This window comes from Indicator indicator, chromosome 8 (genome assembly GCF_027791375.1).
Source record: "Indicator indicator isolate 239-I01 chromosome 8, UM_Iind_1.1, whole genome shotgun sequence".
NCBI lineage: Eukaryota > Metazoa > Chordata > Aves > Piciformes > Indicatoridae > Indicator > Indicator indicator.
Window position 1 is genome coordinate 28,943,426 of NC_072017.1, and position 19,883 is coordinate 28,963,308.

The 19,883-nt window shown below is 44.3% G+C and overlaps 1 protein-coding gene across 2 annotated transcripts in view; it reads left to right on the forward strand.

The window, feature by feature from the left end:
* The first annotated feature begins 1,682 nt into the window (after positions 1 to 1,682).
* Positions 1,683 to 19,883, forward strand: part of CCSER1 (coiled-coil serine rich protein 1) — an 816,857-nt gene continuing 798,656 nt past the window's right edge. For both annotated transcript variants that reach the window (XM_054382972.1, XM_054382973.1), the window contains exons 1-2: positions 1,683 to 2,997; positions 12,062 to 12,249. In XM_054382972.1, coding sequence (XP_054238947.1) covers positions 1,683 to 2,997; positions 12,062 to 12,249 — 1,503 coding nt within the window. The remainder of the gene's footprint in view (positions 2,998 to 12,061; positions 12,250 to 19,883) is intronic.

Consider the following 19,883-nt stretch of genomic DNA (forward strand, 5'->3'; position numbering starts at 1 on the left):
AGCTGAGCTGTGGACAGATGAAGAGACTCAGCTTCTCTGTGCTGCTGCTTTCCTCTTACAGTGGTTTAATTGCAAACTACCTTCTGTGCGACCAGAACAGAACTGTCCGTGCAGCTGATTGGGGGTGTGAAGCTACTGTGAGAAGCTGTTTGTGTCCCTGTCTCCTCAATTCTGTCCCAGTCAGGGTTTCAATTGCAGGATCTGAGTGTTGTCTAGGTTGGGCTTTGGTTTGTCATCAGACATCACCAGTGACTTCTAGAAATCGGTGACTGTTCCCAAATTATTTCTCTGATCTTAAATTACAAAATTGCTTATTGATGCCTGGAGCATGTGAATATTGTGGTTGCTTGATAGCGCATGTTCAGACTGGAGCTGTACCAGCTTTTTGAAAAACAAGTTAACAGCATAGTCTCTGAACTTGGTTGTTGCTCTTTCTTTCACAGCAATACAGCATATATGTAGCTTTATTATTCTTTACATGTTCTGTAGCTTTTTCTCTTTCTATAGATATGTGTGTGTGTATTTACACTCTATAAATATTTATAGATATTTGTTCTAGCTGCATAACACTCATTAAATTGCTCATTAGATGAATGAATTTTTCTGCACTTGACATGCTAACATCATTTAGATAAATGACCTGATTTTTATTCCTATATGCTGAACACTTGAAGCTCAGGAAGTTGCAATTGGGCATTACACTTACGGACACATGTTCGTGTCTTTATTGACCCTCTGTGGTCCCATCTCTCACAGTGGCAGTTTATTATAGTGAGAACAAAAAAGAAATGGAGCTGGTATCTCTTTCATAAAGATTAATTCTCTAGTAATACATCCAAATAAGTTTGTATTGCTTAAATATTTATAAAAAATGTCAAGCAGCTGTGTATGAAACACGTCTCACTAGTCTCAAAAGCTGTCAAAAATAGATAACTATAAGCAAGTAGGCTACAAGAGGGCTTCAGAGGAGTGTTCAAAGGAAATATTCAAGTTGAAATCTTGAAACATTTTGACAGTAAATTCCTAGAACTTACAGTTTCTTAGGAAGAATTTTTGGTGGTGCATATTGTATCTTGACTCCAATGCTAGCATTTTCTGTTGTAAGGTGATACATAAAGCCCTTAGTGGGAGCACATAAAGCAACTGAAAATCCAACTGGAAGTTCAGTGAAGACTGGAAAACTGAAGTCCACTTCTTTCTTCCAAAAAGCTCAGTATTTAGGCACACAAAATAATATTTAGTTCTACAATAAAAATCAAGTCTCTTCTAAGAGGGCTTAGAATTTAAAAGAAGACCTGTCCCAAGGACTTATAAAACCAAGGACATTTGGGAGACATTTGTATATCCATTGGCATGTAGACTTAACACTTACCCAGTGTGGTCTTCATTGTATAATGTATCATGTATCATAATACTGTAACTGTCCTCTCCAGAATGTTTTGAGCCATACCTTTGCTCAGCTGCTGAGTTTCAGGACTTTCTGTTGAATATCACTTGAAAAGTCTGAATATCTTCAGTAATACATACTGGAGAACTGGCAGCTGTAGGTAAAATTGACGTTGGCATCTCATATATTTAAGCTGACTGAAAGCTGGCTAAATACTTAAAGCTTTTTTTTTTCCCCCCTTCTCATACCAGATTAGTTTCTTGGCTGCAGAGAGCCACGGACATTTTGTGCCCTGATGGGGGACTCAGGATCTAGACGATCGACTCTGGTATCTCGGTTGCCAATATTCAGGAGAAGCATTAGCCGGAGACATGACTCCCTTCCTTCCTCACCTTCTTCTTCTAATGCCACTGGTGCCCACACCTCCTCCCCATCCAGCACTAACTCCAGCTCAGGGAGCACAGGCAAGCGCCGGAGTATTTTCCGCACTCCTTCCATTAGCTTCCATAACAAGAAGGGAAGTGAGCAGAAGCATGACTCAGCTAGTCAAAATGTTAACGTCTCAAATGGTGCCCAGTCCTCTCCAAGCACTTTTCCGAAACTGAACTTAGAGGAGCATGTAAAAAGCAGAGGAAGGCACTCGGTTAGCTTCGGCAGCTCACGTAGCAAGAAGATCACAAGGTCGTTGACAGATGATTTTGAAAGGGGAAAGGAGCCCTCAGCCAATAAGAACGTCTTTATAAACTGCATAAGCTCTGGGAAGAATGAGGGTGATGATTCAGGCTTTGCAGAGGAGCAGAGCCGGTGCTCTGTCAAACAATCCACACGAAAACTTCTCACTAAATCCTTTTCCTCACACTACAAATTTTCCAAACCCGTGGCCGAGAGTCAGTCGGTTTCCTCTGTGCAGCCACCAAGGTGTTTGCTAGAGATCAAATCGCATGTGGAAAGTGAACCTGTGATTGCCAAGTCCTCTCTTCCATGCTCAGCTGAGATGACAGAGTGTGTGGGAAGCTCCTTGCAGTCCTCACTGCTCTCGGCTGACCTCACAGCTGCCCAGACTCCTTCTGACTTTGTTGCGCTGACGGAGGATTCTGTTTCGGAGTTTGATGTTCTGCCCAGCAATGGGACTCAGGGTCTGCTCACAGAAGATTTTGGCCATGTTGACTCTACCTCTCAGGTATCCCTTAATCCTGCTGCTGCTCCTGTGAGGGAAATAGGTACTATGGAAAGCACTGACCATTCTGTTGGCGTATTTCATGTGAGTCAAACAAGCTCATGTAGCATGGAATCTAACACCTTATTCAAAGCCTCAGCTGCTAATCAAACAAAAGTATTGTTGTCAGCCAGTGAACTACACATGAACGGTGCCAGGCACACAAGAGAACTGAGCTCAACAAATGCACTGTTAGAAACCTTTGCACTACAGCATAGAGAAGAACCAGTGACACTCTCTCCAAAGGCACAGGGGTTGAGTGGGGACAGAGAGGAGTGCATGCCATCCAAGCACACGAGAGAGACAATTCCAGCAGTGGAGTCTGAGATTGTTCCATGTTCTGAACCTCAGTTCTTTAAAATGCAGCAAGGTTATGAAACAAACCACTCTAAAGGTATGTCCTGTGGTCCTTTTGTTGCTGGGTTTGGTGGGTTTATTTTGCCTCATTTCCTTTGCAAGAATTGTTTGGTCCTGAAGTGTTTCTGTAGATTTGCAAGTGCTAGCTCAGAAGTTCAAAAGTTATGAATTGTGTCCTTCTTCCAAAAGCGCAGGGATCAAACATGAACCCCAGTGTATTTCTGAGTTTGCATCTTACAGCTTGCTGATGCCCATCTGTGCTCTTTGTAGCTATGCTTTCCTGGGGTAGTGTGATGGTTTGAAACTGTCTTTTTAATTTTTCCTTGCAAAATTCAGAACAGAGAAAGTGAAAGAATGTAAATAAGTCACTATTGGGTGTAAGAAAGCAAAATAACGATTGTTCTAAACACTTCCATTGGATAGATAGAAATGTTTAAGAACTATTACCCAAAACAAAGTAGGCATTCGGCACATTCTGCGTTCGGCAGTGGGGGCAGTTGCTGGGCTGTCTGGCTGCTGTTTCTTCTTCTCTTCTGGCTGAAGATAACACACTGACCTTGGCAGCTAAGTTAACAGCTTTCTGCTTAACTAACTCTGCTTCTCTGTCCAGGGGGGTCTGGGGGGGAAGCTCCTGGGAGAGGGAGGCCCCTTTGGGAGGGTCCCCTTGGGGGGAAGCAAAGGGAGATCGGTTGTGCTTTTTCTGTTGATTGTATATATTTGTGAATGTTGTGAATTTTGTATATTTGTACATATTCATTGCATTTCATTGTAGATTTTAGACTCTGCTTGTAAATACAGCTTTTCATTTGCTTCCAGACTGGGCTAGCCTGGTTATTGTCGGTGGGGGGGGAATTTCAGCTCACACCGACACACTTTTTATTTTTGGCGCCCAACGTGGGGCTCGATTGCTTGTTTGATTTATTTCTGCTCAGATTAGGAAGCAAAATGAAGCTGTTTTGGATTCTGAGTCATTCTATTTCATCTATTATCAGTGTGATTGTTTACAGATGGGCCATTTCTTGCATGATAGACAAGATTGTGAGATATGTGGCATATAAGTCATTTCTTTGGGTTAAGAACAAGTTACTGAATGTTGGTGAATTCTGTTATGGTCTTATTGGGCTAAGAAGCTATGGTAACTCAACTATGGATCTGCTAGCAGACACATATGAGTTTGTTACTCCTCTTACAACCACAGAGGGTCTTTGGAACCAGTGGTACCCTAGATATCTTGTGCTTGCCTTAATTTTGTTGCTTCTTGGAATAATCATATGGCTACTGATAGCACTGTATCAAGAAAGACATAAGGCTACTTGCTCTTCCAACTCTGCTGTGAATGTGAAAACCAAGCCAGTAAATTTGGTGGCCACTGTAACCAGAAAGCGTAAAGGAGCTGCAGGAGGAGATGCAGATGCTGCAGGAGATGGTGCAGATGGAGATGAGGGTCCTTCTACTCAGGGTCCCTCTCTTAAGAAAGATCCTTCTGATGAGGAAGAGAGGGTTAGCCTTAAAACTCTGGTAGACCTCTTGAGACCCCACATGGATGATGGAGATGTAGGTCAGGATGTAGACCCTAGTAGATTAGCAACTGCTGGTAGTGCCTCTGAACTCAAGGAAATTCAACGGAGGATTAAAATAGGATTATGGGGACAGCGACCTCAGGATGATGATGATGATGATGATGAGGATGACATACAGTCAGCTAATGCACCCAGACAGGAAATTAGACATGTGAGGAAGGATTATATCAGAGGAGATAATGAGCCAGTCCTGTCTTGGCTAGCCAGGTGTTTTGATATGGGAGCCCCAGCATTGGTGGTAGGTGACAAGTCGGCCTCTCAGTTGGGGATGCTCTCAAAGGATACAGGCATAGACAGGCACCTAGGCAAGTGCATTGGTAAAGTTTCTCTGTGGGCACGCCTCCTACTGGCAGTCTCGCTGAGGTACCCCAGCAGAGATGATTTACCATGGAACCCTAAGCCTTGGACCACAATAGCTGAGGGAATCAAGCGTCTGAGAGAGTTTGCTGTGAGAGAAGTAATGTATGGAGATCATAAGACTCTCAATCCTGATGAAATTCCTGTTGGAACAGGCCTTGCCAAAAAGCTCATTAAGCTTGCTCCTCCTAATTATGCCACTATTCTGGCAAGCAGGATTGTGGCAAGAAATTATGGTGGAGCACCTCCTACTGTTGGCCATTTCACTGACCAAATGAGGCAGTTGGAGGATAGTCTCGCACGTACTTCTTTGGTTTCAGCCATTGAAACTTTGTCTGGAGAAATAAAGAATTGCATGAAAGAGCTGAAGGAGGAACTTAAAACCTCCATATCCAACTTGATGAAGGGGGATGATTCTGATTCCTCTTCCTCCAGATGGATACAAGTTTCAGCTGTTAGGAACAGACGTGCTCCAAGAAGGCCATTCCAGAATAGGTCAAACCAAAACAGACAGCAGAGGCAATCACGTGGCAGTATCTGGATAACTCTGCGTGATCAGTTTGGTGAGAACATGAACAGATGGGATGGTCAACCAACTTCTGATCTTTTCAAGAGGTTACGGGAGCTGCAGAGGGGCAGATCCCGAGGTAGCAATACCAGGAGGGTAGCTGTCGCTTCCTCAGTTTCCCAGAACAACTCTGATAGCTCCAACAGTGATCCTAATTCTGGTGCTGGACATTGTGCCGGCTGTACATGTGGAGGTAATCCCCACCATTAGGGGTGCCCTGCCTTCCGCCAGGGGGAGGTAAGGGATAATGGAGATAACAGAATCTATTGGGATGTGTACATCCAGTGGCCTGGCACTTCAAAATTTCAGAAGTACAGGGCCTTGGTTGACACAGGAGCTCAGTGCACCATAATACCATCAAATTATCAAGGGGGAGAATCTATAACTATTCAGGGAGTCACTGGTGGATCTCAAGAGTTGTTTAAGATAGAGGTTGATATAAGTTTAACTGGGAAGCAGTGGAAGAAACATACTATTGTAACAGGTCCTAATGCACCTTGTATTTTGGGAATTGACTTTCTGAGAGAAGGGCGTTTTAAAGACCCTAAGGGTTACAAATGGGCTTTTGGAATAGCAACTGTAGAAATTGATGGAGGAAAATTGAAGTTGTCCATTAGACCTGAGCTTTCAGATGAATCTGCAGTTGTGGGACAACATGAGATAGAGGATGTAAAGCTGCCGGTTGCTTCTCAAACTGTGCATCACAGACAATACAGAACCAACCGTGACTCTTTGGTGCCCATTCAAAACTTGATTCGTCAGTTGGAGAGTCAGAAGGTCATCAGCAAAACTCATTCACCTTTCAACAGTCCAATCTGGCCTGTGCGAAAGCAGAATGGAGAGTGGCGTCTGACAGTTGATTTCCGTGCCTTGAATGAAGTAACTCCACCCATGAGTGCAGCTGTACCAGACATGATGGAACTCCAATATGAGCTGGAATCCAAGCAGGCCAAATGGTATGCTACCATAGACATTGCTAATGCTTTCTTCTCTATTCCCATAGCAGAGGAATGCAGGCCTCAGTTTGCTTTCACCTGGAGAGGCATTCAGTACACATTCAATCGTTTGCCCCAGGGGTGGATTCACAGTTCAACCATCTGCCATGCAGTGATCCATGATGCTTTGGAGAAAGGTGGAGCTCCAGAACACATTCAGTTCATCGATGACATCATCGTCTGGGGTGAGACTGCTGAAGAAGTCTTCGAGAAAGGTAATAAAATCCTTGACATTCTCTTGCAAGCCGGTTTCGCTATCAAGCGAGACAAGGTGAAAGGACCTGCCAGGGAAATCCAGTTTCTGGGAGTGCGGTGGCAAGACGGTCGCCGTCACATCCCAATGGATGTGATAAACAGAGTCTCCACCATGGCAAATCCCACCAACAAGAAAGAAACTCTGCGTTTCTTAGGCATAGTGGGATTTTGGAGACTGCACATTCCTGGATACAGTCAGATTGTGAAACCTCTCTATGATGTGACTCGAAAGAGAAACAGTTTCCAATGGGGTCCTGAGCAACAAGCAGCCTTTGACCAGATCAAGCGAGAGGTAGTCCAAGCGATGGGTCTGGGACCTGTCCGAACTGGTCCAGACATTAAGAACATTCTGTACACGGCCGCCAGTGACAACGGTCCAACCTGGTGCTTATGGCAAAGAGCTCCAGGGGAGACACGAGGACGTCCTCTTGGTTTCTGGGGTCGTGGCTACAGAGGCTCAGAGGCAAACTACACTCCAACAGAGAAAGAGATTTTAGCTGCTTATGAAGGAGTGAAAGCTGCTTCTGAAGTGATCGGAACTGAGTCACAACTTCTTCTAGCTCCTAGATTGCCAGTTCTGAATTGGATGTTCAAAGGCAAAGGTTCTTCACCACATCATGCAACAGATGCTACCTGGTCTAAGTGGATGGCTCTGATAACACAGCGAGCTCGAATGGGAAATCTCGAAAGGCCTGGTTTGGTGGAGGTGATCACAAACTGGCCAGAAGGCACAAGCTGTGCTAAACCTCCAGAGGAGAGAGTAACTCGTGCTGAGGAAGCTCCTCCTTACAGTGATCTGTCTGATGATGAAAAGAGATATGCTTTGTTCACAGACGGTTCCTGTCGTCTTGTTGGGAACAAGCGGAGATGGAAATCTGCAGTGTGGAGTCCAACGCGCAGAGTTGCAGAAGCGAGAGATGGAGAAGGAGAATCCAGTCAATTTGCAGAGGTAAAAGCTGTCCAGCTAGCTCTTAACGTAGCTGAACGTGAGAGATGGCCAAAGCTTTATCTCTACACCGACTCGTGGATGGTAGCCAATGCCTTGTGGGGTTGGCTGAAAGACTGGAAGAAGAATGGCTGGCAGAGGAAAGGAAAGCCAATCTGGGCTGCAGATCTGTGGCAAGACATTGCTGCTCGCATTGAGAGAATCCCAGTGAAAGTGAGACACATCGATGCTCACATTCCTAAGAGCAAAGCTACAGAGGAACAACAACACAACCATCAGGCAGATCTAGCTGCAAGAGTTTCCCAGGTGGACACAAACTCTGATCCTGATCCTGATCTTGACTGGAAACACCGAGGTGAGCTGTTCTTAGCTCGGTGGGCCCATGACTCATCAGGACATCAAGGCAGAGATGCAACCTACCGATGGGCTCGTGACAGATCCATTGACATTTCCATGGATGCTATCACACAAGTCATCCATGACTGTGACATTTGTGCTGCTATTAAGCAGGCAAAGCGGATCAAGCCCTTGTGGTACGGTGACCGATGGTCCAAGTACAAGTATGGTGAAGCCTGGCAGATTGACTACATCACTCTACCTCGTTCTCGATCTGGTAAGCAGTATGTGCTGACTATGGTAGAGGCAAGCACTGGATGGCTGGAAACTTATCCAGTTCCTCATGCAACTGCACGTAACACCATTCTTGGCCTGGAGAGACAAATCCTGTGGAGACACGGAACTCCAGAGAGGATTGAGTCGGACAATGGAACTCATTTCAAGAACAATCTTGTAAAAAACTGGGCCAAAGAGCATGGCATCGAGTGGATATTCCACATTCCCTACTATGCACCAGCTGCAGGGAAGATCGAACGCTACAACGGTTTGCTGAAAACCACTCTCAAAGCCATGGGGGGTGGATCTTTGAAAAACTGGGAGAAACATTTAGCACAAGCAACCTGGTTGGTGAATAGTAGAGGTTCAGTGAATCGAGCTGGACCTGCCCAATCAGATTTGTTGCGAAAGGAGGAAGGTGATAGAGTTCCTGTTATCAGAGAAAAGAATCTGTTAGGCAAAACTGTTTGGGTATTTTCTCCTTCAGGAGAGGCCAAACCTGTCCGAGGGGTGGTTTCTGCTGAAGGTCCTGGTCACACCTATTGGGTGATGCAAGAAAATGGTGAAATTCAGTGTATTCCACAAAGAAATCTAACTTTGGCTGAGAGAGGTTAAATTCAGAGTGTTGCGCAGACACAGCATCGCGCCCAAGAGGAGAGTTCATGAGATCTACGGTGCACGAACCCTGAGAGCCCTGAGTCACCTGAGAGTCCCTGTTCCTTTCTTCACTCCATCTGCGAGGAAACAAGCTGTTTGCTGTTTTTCCTGTGATTTGACTCTTTTGAATCATCTACATCTGAGATAGCCGGAATGGACTATGGTCTTTATTCACCTATTGTTGTAGATATTATTTTAGATTAGATAAATGATAGTAGCAGCCAATGGAATTGTTTAGAAGGGGTGGACTGTGATGGTTTGAAACTGTCTTTTTAATTTTTCCTTGCAAAATTCAGAACAGAGAAAGTGAAAGAATGTAAATAAGTCACTATTGGGTGTAAGAAAGCAAAATAACGATTGTTCTAAACACTTCCATTGGATAGATAGAAATGTTTAAGAACTATTACCCAAAACAAAGTAGGCATTCGGCACATTCTGCGTTCGGCAGTGGGGGCAGTTGCTGGGCTGTCTGGCTGCTGTTTCTTCTTCTCTTCTGGCTGAAGATAACACACTGACCTTGGCAGCTAAGTTAACAGCTTTCTGCTTAACTAACTCTGCTTCTCTGTCCAGGGGGGTCTGGGGGGGAAGCTCCTGGGAGAGGGAGGCCCCTTTGGGAGGGTCCCCTTGGGGGGAAGCAAAGGGAGATCGGTTGTGCTTTTTCTGTTGATTGTATATATTTGTGAATGTTGTGAATTTTGTATATTTGTACATATTCATTGCATTTCATTGTAGATTTTAGACTCTGCTTGTAAATACAGCTTTTCATTTGCTTCCAGACTGGGCTAGCCTGGTTATTGTCGGTGGGGGGGGAATTTCAGCTCACACCGACACAGGTAGAAAATTAAGACAGTATGGATCTGTGCCTGTTGTTGAAGGCCGAAGCTGGGATTTTTGAGTCTTGCCAGTTTTGGAAGGAAGCCAAGGAATTAACTGGTTGAAATGGAACCATTGCCAGAGAAATAAACCTTTTGGTCTGGTTATGAAAAATAACAATGTTGATCTTTATACCCATCTGGGTTTCAAAATTTCCTGGCTCTTGATTGCTGTATTGCACTGATGTTAGAACACAGATTGAAGTGGATGTTTCTGTGGCAGAGTATGAGAAATTGTATTTCTAATTCCATCTGAAATAACATTGTGGAAATTCTCATTATGAGACAAAGAAAGTTAATTGCCATCTAAATTTCACATTGTGTTTTCCTCTTGTGGAAATATTAACAAGATCAAGTGGAAAGGCTTTGCCTTGAAATCCTAGTCTGTGGAAATGCAGATGAATAAAGACACCAGGCCCTTGAGTGAAGGACACCTGTCAGAAGACATTTATCTCTGACAGTTTATTTTGTCAAGCCAACCTAAACACTGATGTTTTCATGCATATCCTGACGTTGTATGTGATGGGCCACAATTTATGAGTCAATAATGCTGCTGCCTTCATTTGTCTGGGAAGATGAATGAGTGTAAACTCATATGAATTCATACCCATCTTTTTGCTTGGATGTTTTTCTAGGCATGGAGATTATAAGCAATCAAAGTCAATCTTGCTTTTTGAATTATTTGCCACTGCAAGGCTTGATTTGCCATCTTGTACATAATTTACAATATAAAGTCAAATTAATCCACTAAATTAGCTTTCACTAGAAGGTATCTCTTTCCCTGGGAACATTAGTCAATGGGGAGGAAAAATATTTCCCTTGGTGTTGTTACCAGTCCTGACCACTCGGTTGGTCTTCCTTGCAACAGTGGCTCACCTGTGAATGAACTCATCCTTTTGTGTCTTACTTCCTACTAGTGTGTACTGCACAGAACAGCAAGTGAGCAGCTCAGGGTGATGTTGAGAAATATACAGTGCATTTGAAACTTATGCCTCAGCAGCTGTATATTTCATCTGCACTTCTGGAAGGCAGCTAACTGGAGTTTAAACTGTGGGAAAGGGATTTTTGTAAGTAAGATTCCTGTTCATGGGAACAGTACTGCACTATATCAAAGTCAGTGATTAATGGGTAGGGCTTTATAGTGTTGTTCAAAATGCATTTTTTGTTTACTTGTGTGGTGAAGGATGTATTTAAATTTTAGGAAGTGACCAAGAAAACAAAGAGACCTTTGAAAAAAAGGTACAAAATCCTGCCATAGAAAATGAAACAAATGCAGAAAGAGCTAATCTGGCATTCAGTAAGATCTGGTTCTAAGTATCTGCTGCAAACAGACTGAACATTTGCTTTTGCAGGAACAGTATTTAAAAACAAATGTGAATGAAAAGCATTCCTGTTCATTTTCTTCGGTAACAGATACGTTCTCTTTTCTAGCCAGTGTCCCAGCTGATGTCATTACAGATAGCATTGTGGCCATGACATAAATGTATGAGAGGTTTGAGGAGCTGTGTATTTCTTAGTATACTTCAATGTATTTTTATGTGATGCAGAATGATTTGAAAAGCCTTGGAGAAAATGTCTGTTCTCATGCAAAAGATGATATTTTTTCTTGCTACATCTATTATGTTGTTATGTTTCTTTCTCCATCTTTAAGTTTGCCCTATCACTTCAAAATGTAAATTTCCCCTCTATTCTGATGTGTTACTCTCTAACTGGAGCTAGAGGCTGGGTTTCAGCACGCTTACTGCAGGCTTGCTTTGGAGGGTGCAGATGTAGAGCTGAACTGGAAAGGCCAAAGAGAAACGAACTAGTGTGCATCCCTGTTCAATGCAATGATGACAAAGCTGCCCATCTGGCCCTACAAAGCCTGGGCTTGCCTTGCAATGCTGGGTAAGGCAGGCTGGATTTTTGCAGCAGTAGACCAGTGATAGTTTCTCTGGTGTATTTTACTGGACAGCAGTTTGTCCTAGAAGTGTCCTAGAATAAGGGGAGAAAGGAAAGGATGGAGCAGAGGTCCTTCTGCATTCTGTGAGGAGCTGTAGACTGTCCTGTGCAGAGTGTGCTAGTCATTGAGGGCTGAACAACAAACTGGTGGCCCAGGTGACATTTTTACCTAGGTAAGCAGGATCTGCTTTCTACAGAACTTCTCTTACGTGATTGCTTTTCAATGTGAATATTTCAAGCAAAGCAGTGTTCTCATTAAGAAAGTGTTTGTAGAGAGTAATTCTCTGTAATGGTTGCTGATTGCTTCTCTGTTTGTAGTTGATCTTGCCAACAGCTTCAGTCCATACCAGGAAGGCAGATTTGTTGAGAAGCGGCTGAGGTCCTCATCAGAAGGTACGGCGGGAGGCAGTCGGCTGATCATAAAACCGAAGGATGCAAACACAGAAGACCTCAGCAACCTGCGGAAGCAGAGAGCAAGCTCATCCTCTTCAAAAATGAACAGCATGGTGAGTTCTGTTCCCATATGGCTTTGTTTCACAGTGAGTAGTGTAGCTATAATGGGAAGCAGTAACTTGACAAGTAATGGATGGTAATGAAGGAGAATTTAAAAAAGCCCAACAACTCTCTCAGGCTTCCAAAATGTGATCTAGGCTCAGCTACAGACATTGAAAGTATTTACTTTCAGGGTGTGACATTGTGAAGAGCTTTGCATACTTCATAGGAAGAGATTCTTCTTGTCATGTTTTGCTGATATGTCTGGGAGAAAAATAGTGGGAGAGGGAACTGCAGCAAAAATCAGTGTAACTCTTTCTGAGGTTAAAGATATTGGGCTGCTCTGGCAACATTTAATTGTTACTCTGTTAGTTATTTCATGAACTTGCATCTGGTCTTGTGTGGGATGAGATTCAGATCAGACTCCCTGCAACTTCCATCTGAAAGGTCTGAAATTGGTGACAAGCTTGAATGATTTTACTCTGAGCACAAGATAAGGAAGAGAGGAAAGGATCTTCTCTGAAATAATTTGAGGGTCTTGAGGACTGGAAAAACTAAGACAGATCAGGTAACTGCAGGAGAGCACTTCTGAAACCCCTTCTAGTGAACTGAGTAGGGGGAACTGACTGACTGACAGACTGACTGACAAGTTTGTGGTTCCGTAATGCAAGTGAGGATAAGCACATCAGTGGAGACAATCTGATGCAGGAGTGTTCTGCAGAGGAACAGTGGCTCACAGCTGTAGTGGGTTAACCCATGACAACAGCCTACAAGCTGCATTTCCTGAGCTGGGGAAACCCAGGAGAGGGCAGAGACCCACCATGATCTGGCAGCTCTTACAAGAAAGAGTGGTTAATGGTGGGGGAAGGAGTAACAATGGCCACCCTCCACTCCCACGTAAGTCAGCCCTGTGGAGTGCCAGTGGCCAGCAGTGCAGCAAACAGGACAGGCCATGGCAGTTCTTGCAGGAGAGGGCCTCCTTGAAGGAGGAGTATTCCACTGGCTGAGTCCACATAACCCAGCAGCCAGGCACTGTTCTGTGACAGTCTGCAGTGCCTCAAGGACACTCATCCTTCCTGACACTCAGGGCAGAATTCTGGGCACTTGCTGGAGACCAAGGGCTGCAGTTCCAGCTGAGGGGTCTGCACCATTTTACCCCAGTGGTGGCCAGTGCCTCCACCCAGACAGAGCTGCTGAAGGGAGAGGCTGCAGTGCAGACCTCAGACTGCAGGAAGTGCCTGGAGCTTTCTTCGGGGGCAGGGACAGGCAGCATACTTGCCTGCAAAAGGTGTGCTTTGGTGGAGCCTCCTGCAGCAGGTAGCTGATCGGTGCAGTTAGTTCCTAGTTAGGCATTTAAAAATCGGTCCCCAGGGAAGAAGGTGATTTAGTGTGAAATACCCTTACAGAAACTGTGGCAGGAAATTGGGGTTTTGGGGGTTTCTTAGAAGGATGTGAAGTCTCTCTTATGTCAGTAAATCTCATTTGTCATTTATGAGTCTGAATGTGTTGTCCAGATGCTCCTTGATCCACAGCTGCTGTGGATGGCAGATGAGAATTGCATCATCACCAAGCACATGCTTGCTACGTACAGTGATGCACAACAGAGTTTGTGTGTCCTGAAGCAGTGGTCACTGGAAAAAACTCCACTGGAATGGAGCTCCTCAATGTCTTTTACAGAAGCATGTGCCCGTGCACTCACTGTAACCTGCACAGATTGGATTACCTGCACTTTAATGATAAGAGTATTCTCTTTTTAGCAGCATTAGGTTATGCAGATATAGCAGTATGCACTGACTAATTTAGGAAGGAGAAGGTTATGTTGATTTTCTTTTTTTATACCTTTTTTATTTCTAGGTTGTTGCAAACTTGTCAGCTGAAGTAGTATAGTAATGCAAAAATAATTAAAAAAACCCAACTCAAACACCTTGGTTTAAACTGTTTGGGGGTGGTTTTTTAATCTTAAATATTTATTTTCAAAATTTTTTTCCTGCTGAATTATTACACCCAGAGATACAGCACAGAAATAGAAACAGAATTGCTGAATAGTAGAAGGAACTTCTGTGCTATTAAAGTCTATAGTTACAGCATCTTTGTGTTTGCAGGAAGTTCAGATCAGGGAATAACATCTTATTTTCTAAAGCCAGAAGGAGCATGAAATAATTTAAAGACTCAGTCTCATGTAGGCATACAGAGCATTATGCAGAGGTAGTTCCTGCCCTAAAAAGTTGGTTAACCCTGGCTCAAGACTGTACAGCTAATTTGGGTTGTTAGACCTGGGCTTGTGGGCAGATCTCTGTGTTCGTTTAAATACTGGGCTACACTGAACACAGGAACAATTAGAAGCAAAGTGTGTGTGTGTTTGCTGTAGGTGGTAGTTCGAGTTTCTTTTTGATGTGTTGTGATGTAATCCATGGGGATTTTTTTCACTTCCATTAGGAAGATTGTCCACAAATTCACAAGTGTTTGTTCATGCTTATTTGTATTGCAGTCACAGACCAAGAACTTTTATATCAAGATTTCTGTCTATATTCATGAGTAAAGGTAAAATTATTCCTGTATTCCCCCTACATGTAAGGATATTATCTTCATATGCTGAAAAGCAAAAAAAAAAAAGCTAAATGAAAGTTTTCTTTTTTTTTGTCAAATGAGAGGTTTAAGAAGAGACAAAACAAAACCAAGAATACCCAGCCCCAGGGCACCCAGAATACAAAGGAATAACAGAGTTCCCTGGAAGGTGAAGGAATTAAAAAGCGAACAGTGAAAAGGTCCCTTTAACATACTTGTTACAAACAAGGGATGTTTCACACAGCAGTAGCCGATTGATTCCAGTGAATGATCCTAATGAAGAATAAATATAGGTAAATGACTGAAGTCACTAAATGAGGGTGCTTGTTGCTGTTGATATTATTATTATTTATTAATCTCAAGTATTATGTTCAGCTCTGGGCCCCTCACTACAAGAAGGGACATTTAGGTTCTGCAGCATGTCCAGAGAAGGGCAACAAGGCTGGAATAGGGCCTGGAGAACCTGGGCTATGAGGAGGGGCTGAGGGAGCTGGGGGTGTTCAGACTGAAGAAGAGGAGGCTGAGGAGAGACCTCATTGCTCTCTACAGCTCCTTGAAGGGAGGTTGGAGTGAGGAGGGGGCAGCCTCTGCTCCTTGGTGGCAAGGGACAGGACCAGAGGAAATGGTTCCAAGCTGCAGCAGGGGAGATTGAGGCTGCATGCTAGGAAATATTTGTTCCCAGAGAGGGTTCTCAGACGAATGGTCTGCCCAGGGCAGTGTTGGAGTCCCCATCCCTGGAGGCGTTTAAGCAGTGTGTGGAGCTGGTGCTTAGGGACATGGTTTGGTGTTGACTCTTCAGTGATGGGTTGAGAGTTGGACTGGATGAGCTTGGAGGTCTCTTCCAACTGTATGTGTTCTGTGATTCTGTGACTGTAAAAAACTTAACCTAGCTCTCTTCTGTGCCTAGAAACACACTAGTCACTCTTCTGTAGTTATCTGTGTACTTTCATTCAATTTTGGAAGAAAGCTGTCAGAAAAGAATGTCAGTGGTGGATGCTGGTGTTCTGGCATCATCCAGGTGCTGTGTTACCCTGAGGAAGCTTTGTAGCATGGAAGGTAGCCTTTCCTTGCAAACTGAAGAATGTCTTCCAAGATCCTGTTTGCTTGCTGCTTCTAGTTGGCAGGCTGTGTGGGCTGCTTCTGCTGAGGGGCTCACAGGAGGGAGGAGCCAGAGGAACTGAGAGGGAGATGAGAAGGAAGGAAAAAGATTAGCATCTGAGAAACTGTTCTTCTGCCTAAACAGCTTTCTCAGGAGTGTGTTCTTGCATGATTGGCAGCTCTCTTTTTGAAAGCAAGAGGTAAAATCTTGAGTAGGTGAATCTTGTAAGTACTGAGAATATGTATCAAAGATTGTCAGCACCTCCCCTAAGAGTGGCACATCTCACACTTGTGAGATGTTGAAAGTAGTTTATGTCTGGCCAAGAGCAGTGCTACTCAAAGATGAGATTTAGGGAAAGAAAAAGTCTTCCAAAACAGCTCTGCAAATGTGCCAGTTATGTAGTAATGTAACAAATGCCCCGAAACAGATGCTTGAGATGAACTGTTCCGGTGAGTACGGAGGTGTGTCCTTGATGGGAGTAGCTCCCAGGCCATCACTCTTGCCGTGCCTGAGTTCTGCCACAAGATGCCACCGCTTCACTGCAAATGGTTTTAGACTTCAGTCATACAAAAGATGAAAAATGCAGCTCGGGACACGTTTTGGGGACAGTTTGGTGTTGATTAGCCTTTGCAGGATAGCAGGCCCCTTTCAATTTAGAGAGATTCATGCCATGGTAGAAACTGTGGTCCTTCAAATGTTCAGGCTGTGGAATCAGCAGTTGCAGCTTTAAATATTTCTACCAAACTAGTTAACTATGTCTGTGAAGACTGAGAAAGGCTATTTTCTAGGTACTTGGTGTTTCTTTTCCAGGCCAAAAGAAAGTAAAATGCCTGAATGACCTGAAATGGGCAGCTCTGCAAGGCCAGTGAAAAGAACTAAACCCAGGCAGTTGAAATGTAAAAGACAATTAGAATAACCACATTGAAAAAAATAGGATCAGACTCTCAAATCACTGTAAGTAACTTTTTAAAGAGGATTAGGAACCAGAGCAAGAGGAAAGAAAGAACTAATATGCTATAGTACTGTGCTGGTTTGAGGCCAGCCAGAACATCTCTTGCCCCGAAAGGGACAAAAGAATGATACACGCAAACGGATTGGAGAGTGATGGAAAAAGTTTAAATGGAAAAACGAATTGGTGAAGCTACAGAAAACTACAAACTACAAAGCATAGTGGAAAAGAACATCCTAAAGCATACAGAACCCCCTCACAGAATTCCCAAAAGCTTCCCAGTCCTCCCTTCCTCTCACCTGAGGGTCTACCCAATCCCTCAGGGCTCTTCCTTCCCCCCCCTACTGCTAGGCAAGTCTCAGGCTGGCCAGGTCTGAGACTGCCCCCCCTCCATTCTCCTCCTGGCATTAGGCCTAGTCAGGCCTAAGAGGCCTTGAGGATACTCCCCTGGCATTACCCGATAAGAGAGGACATCTCCCATGGGAGCAGAGGGAAGAAAGAGGAAGAGAATGACTTTGCAGATGGCCTTATAGGGCGCAGGATTTATGGGTAGAAATACGCCATTTCCTGTGTCCACCCCTCTGGGTGGGCACCCAGGACACCAGAGGTGTATCTCATGCGGCAGCGGCAGGGGGCACCCAGCCTAAACTGCCACAAGTACTTAAAATTATTTTAACAGTAGAAATTGAGATTTTGTGTGTTGGTTGGTTTTTGGTTTTTTTTCATTCCTTGAAGTTGCTGAGGGGGATTTTGAAATACTAACAAACTCTGGTCAGTCGTTAAAGCCAGGTCATCATGAAGGGCCATACAAATGGAAGTAGCTGTATGTTAGTACCAGTTAAAAAGCAGAAGTCTGGAGGGTTGTTGGAGCTCCCGGACCACACTGCACAGCTGTAAGACATGAGCTGCACTGTGCTTCACCTCATTTTTCCTCCCTCTGCAAACATGTCAGCATGCGTACAGTAGAATAAGACTGCCCCCTTGTCTGCCTCTGAGAGCCCTGCCTTTCTGCCTCTCTGCACTTATTTATAAATAAAATAATTGTCTGTCCTTATGCCTGCTCCCATGCACACATCTATCAGCAGGAGTGCTATAAGACTAAGAGAAGCCTCATTTCTTCAGCTTTTTCCTGTCTCAGCAGGTTTGCCAATGACACTAAGCTCTGTGGTGTGCTGGACTCACTTGAGGGCAGGGATGACAGCCAAAGGGACCTTGACAGGCTGGAGAGATGGGCCAGTGCCAACTGCATGAGGGTCAACAAGTCACAGTGCAAGGTCCTGCACCTGGGTCAGGCCAATCCCAGGCACAAATATGAACTGGGTACAACATGGGTTGAGAGTAGCCCTGAAGAGAAGAACTTGGGGGTGTTGGTAGATGGGAAGCTCCCCAGGAGCCAGCAGTGAACTCATGCAGCCCAGAAGGCCAAACATATCCTGGGATGCATCAGGAGTGTGGCCAGCAGGGCAAGAGAGGTGATTCTCCCACTTTACTCTGCTGAGACCCCACCTCCAATCCTGCATCCAGGTCTGGTGTCCCCACCATAAGAGGGACACAGATCTGTTGGAACAAGTCCAGAGGAGGCCACAAAGATGATCCAGGGGCTAGAACACCTCTGCTATGAGGATAGGCTGAGAGAGCTGGGGGTGTTCAGCCTGGAGAAGAGAAGACTCTGGGGGAACCTTAGAGCTGCCTTCCAAAAGCTGCAGGGATCCTACAGGAAGGCTGTAGAGGGAGTTTTTACAGAGTGTCCACCAGTAGGACAAAGGGAAGTGGATTTAAATGGAAGGAGAATAGGTTTAGATTGGAAGAAATTCTTCACTAGGAGGGTATCAAGACTCTGGAATGGATTGTCCAGAGAAGTTGTGGCTGCCCCCTCCCTGGAGACGTTGAAGGTCAGGTTGGATGTGGCCTTGAGTAAGATGGGCTAGGTGAGAGGTGTCCCTGCCCATGGCAGGGAGGTTGGATTGGATGATCCCGAAGGTCTCTTCCAGCCTAGGCTGTTCTATGATGCAGTGGGTGGGTGACCATTGTCACTGTCCCTTCTCCTCTGCAGGACCATGTCTCTCTGGGTACTCTCCTGAGCACAGGTCTTTCTGCAGTTTTTCATCCTTGAACCTTCTCTAAGTGTTGCTGGTTTTGCTTCTTAAATTCAGCTACAAATTTTCATCCTTGCAGATAAACATTTTTCTGTGTGCCCTCGCTGCTGCATTGTCCTCTCGTTTTTGCCTGGAGCAAGGCAGCTTTGCCTACTTGTGTCAGTCCAATTGGAGCTGCACAACTTATTTTTCCAGATTGGTGGTTTGGCTTTGTCAGTTCTCTCTTTGTGTGCTTCCAGTATATCAGATAAAACTGCTTGGTACCAGTTAAAGAACTTTCATAGCCTAAGGTCACCCCAGCCCTAACAGTGATTTCATTGCCTGCTTATCAAACTGTCAAACAGCTGCATTCCTGTTCTCTCCCATACTGCCTATGGTGCAGTACAGTTGCCACAAAACTTTCTCAATTTCCTTTCTCCATTTTCATTTTATTATTTTTTCCTGCAGGTAATAACACAATACTGAACTAAACTAATTTTTGAAGATGCTTGCTTGTACTGTATTGCTGAGGTTGTTTTGCTTTTCTGTCCAGTGTTGACACTTTGGCAAAACCCCTCATGCTTGTATTATGCTTGTTATATGAGGATGCTCTGAGTGCCTAACAGGTGAGGATGTGTATTTACAGTGTCAATTATGAACGATATATGCAACATCCAGTGTTGGCATGTAGGGTTATACTTCATGAATTACTGCAGGGTTTGCTTTGGTAATGGGAGGGGGATTGAATATGTCAGTGAAATATTACATTTTCTAAATTAATAACTGCCCAATCTAGTGTAGAGAGGCCTGCCTGAGACTTTAGGAGGACAAAGATAAACAACACAGAAATAATGAGATGCTGGCAAAAGGGATACTAGCTACAAGCATTTTAGATTCCTAGTGTTATCTCTGGAGTGGAATGGCACAATATTGGTTACTTGAATGGAAGTGTGGTAAGGG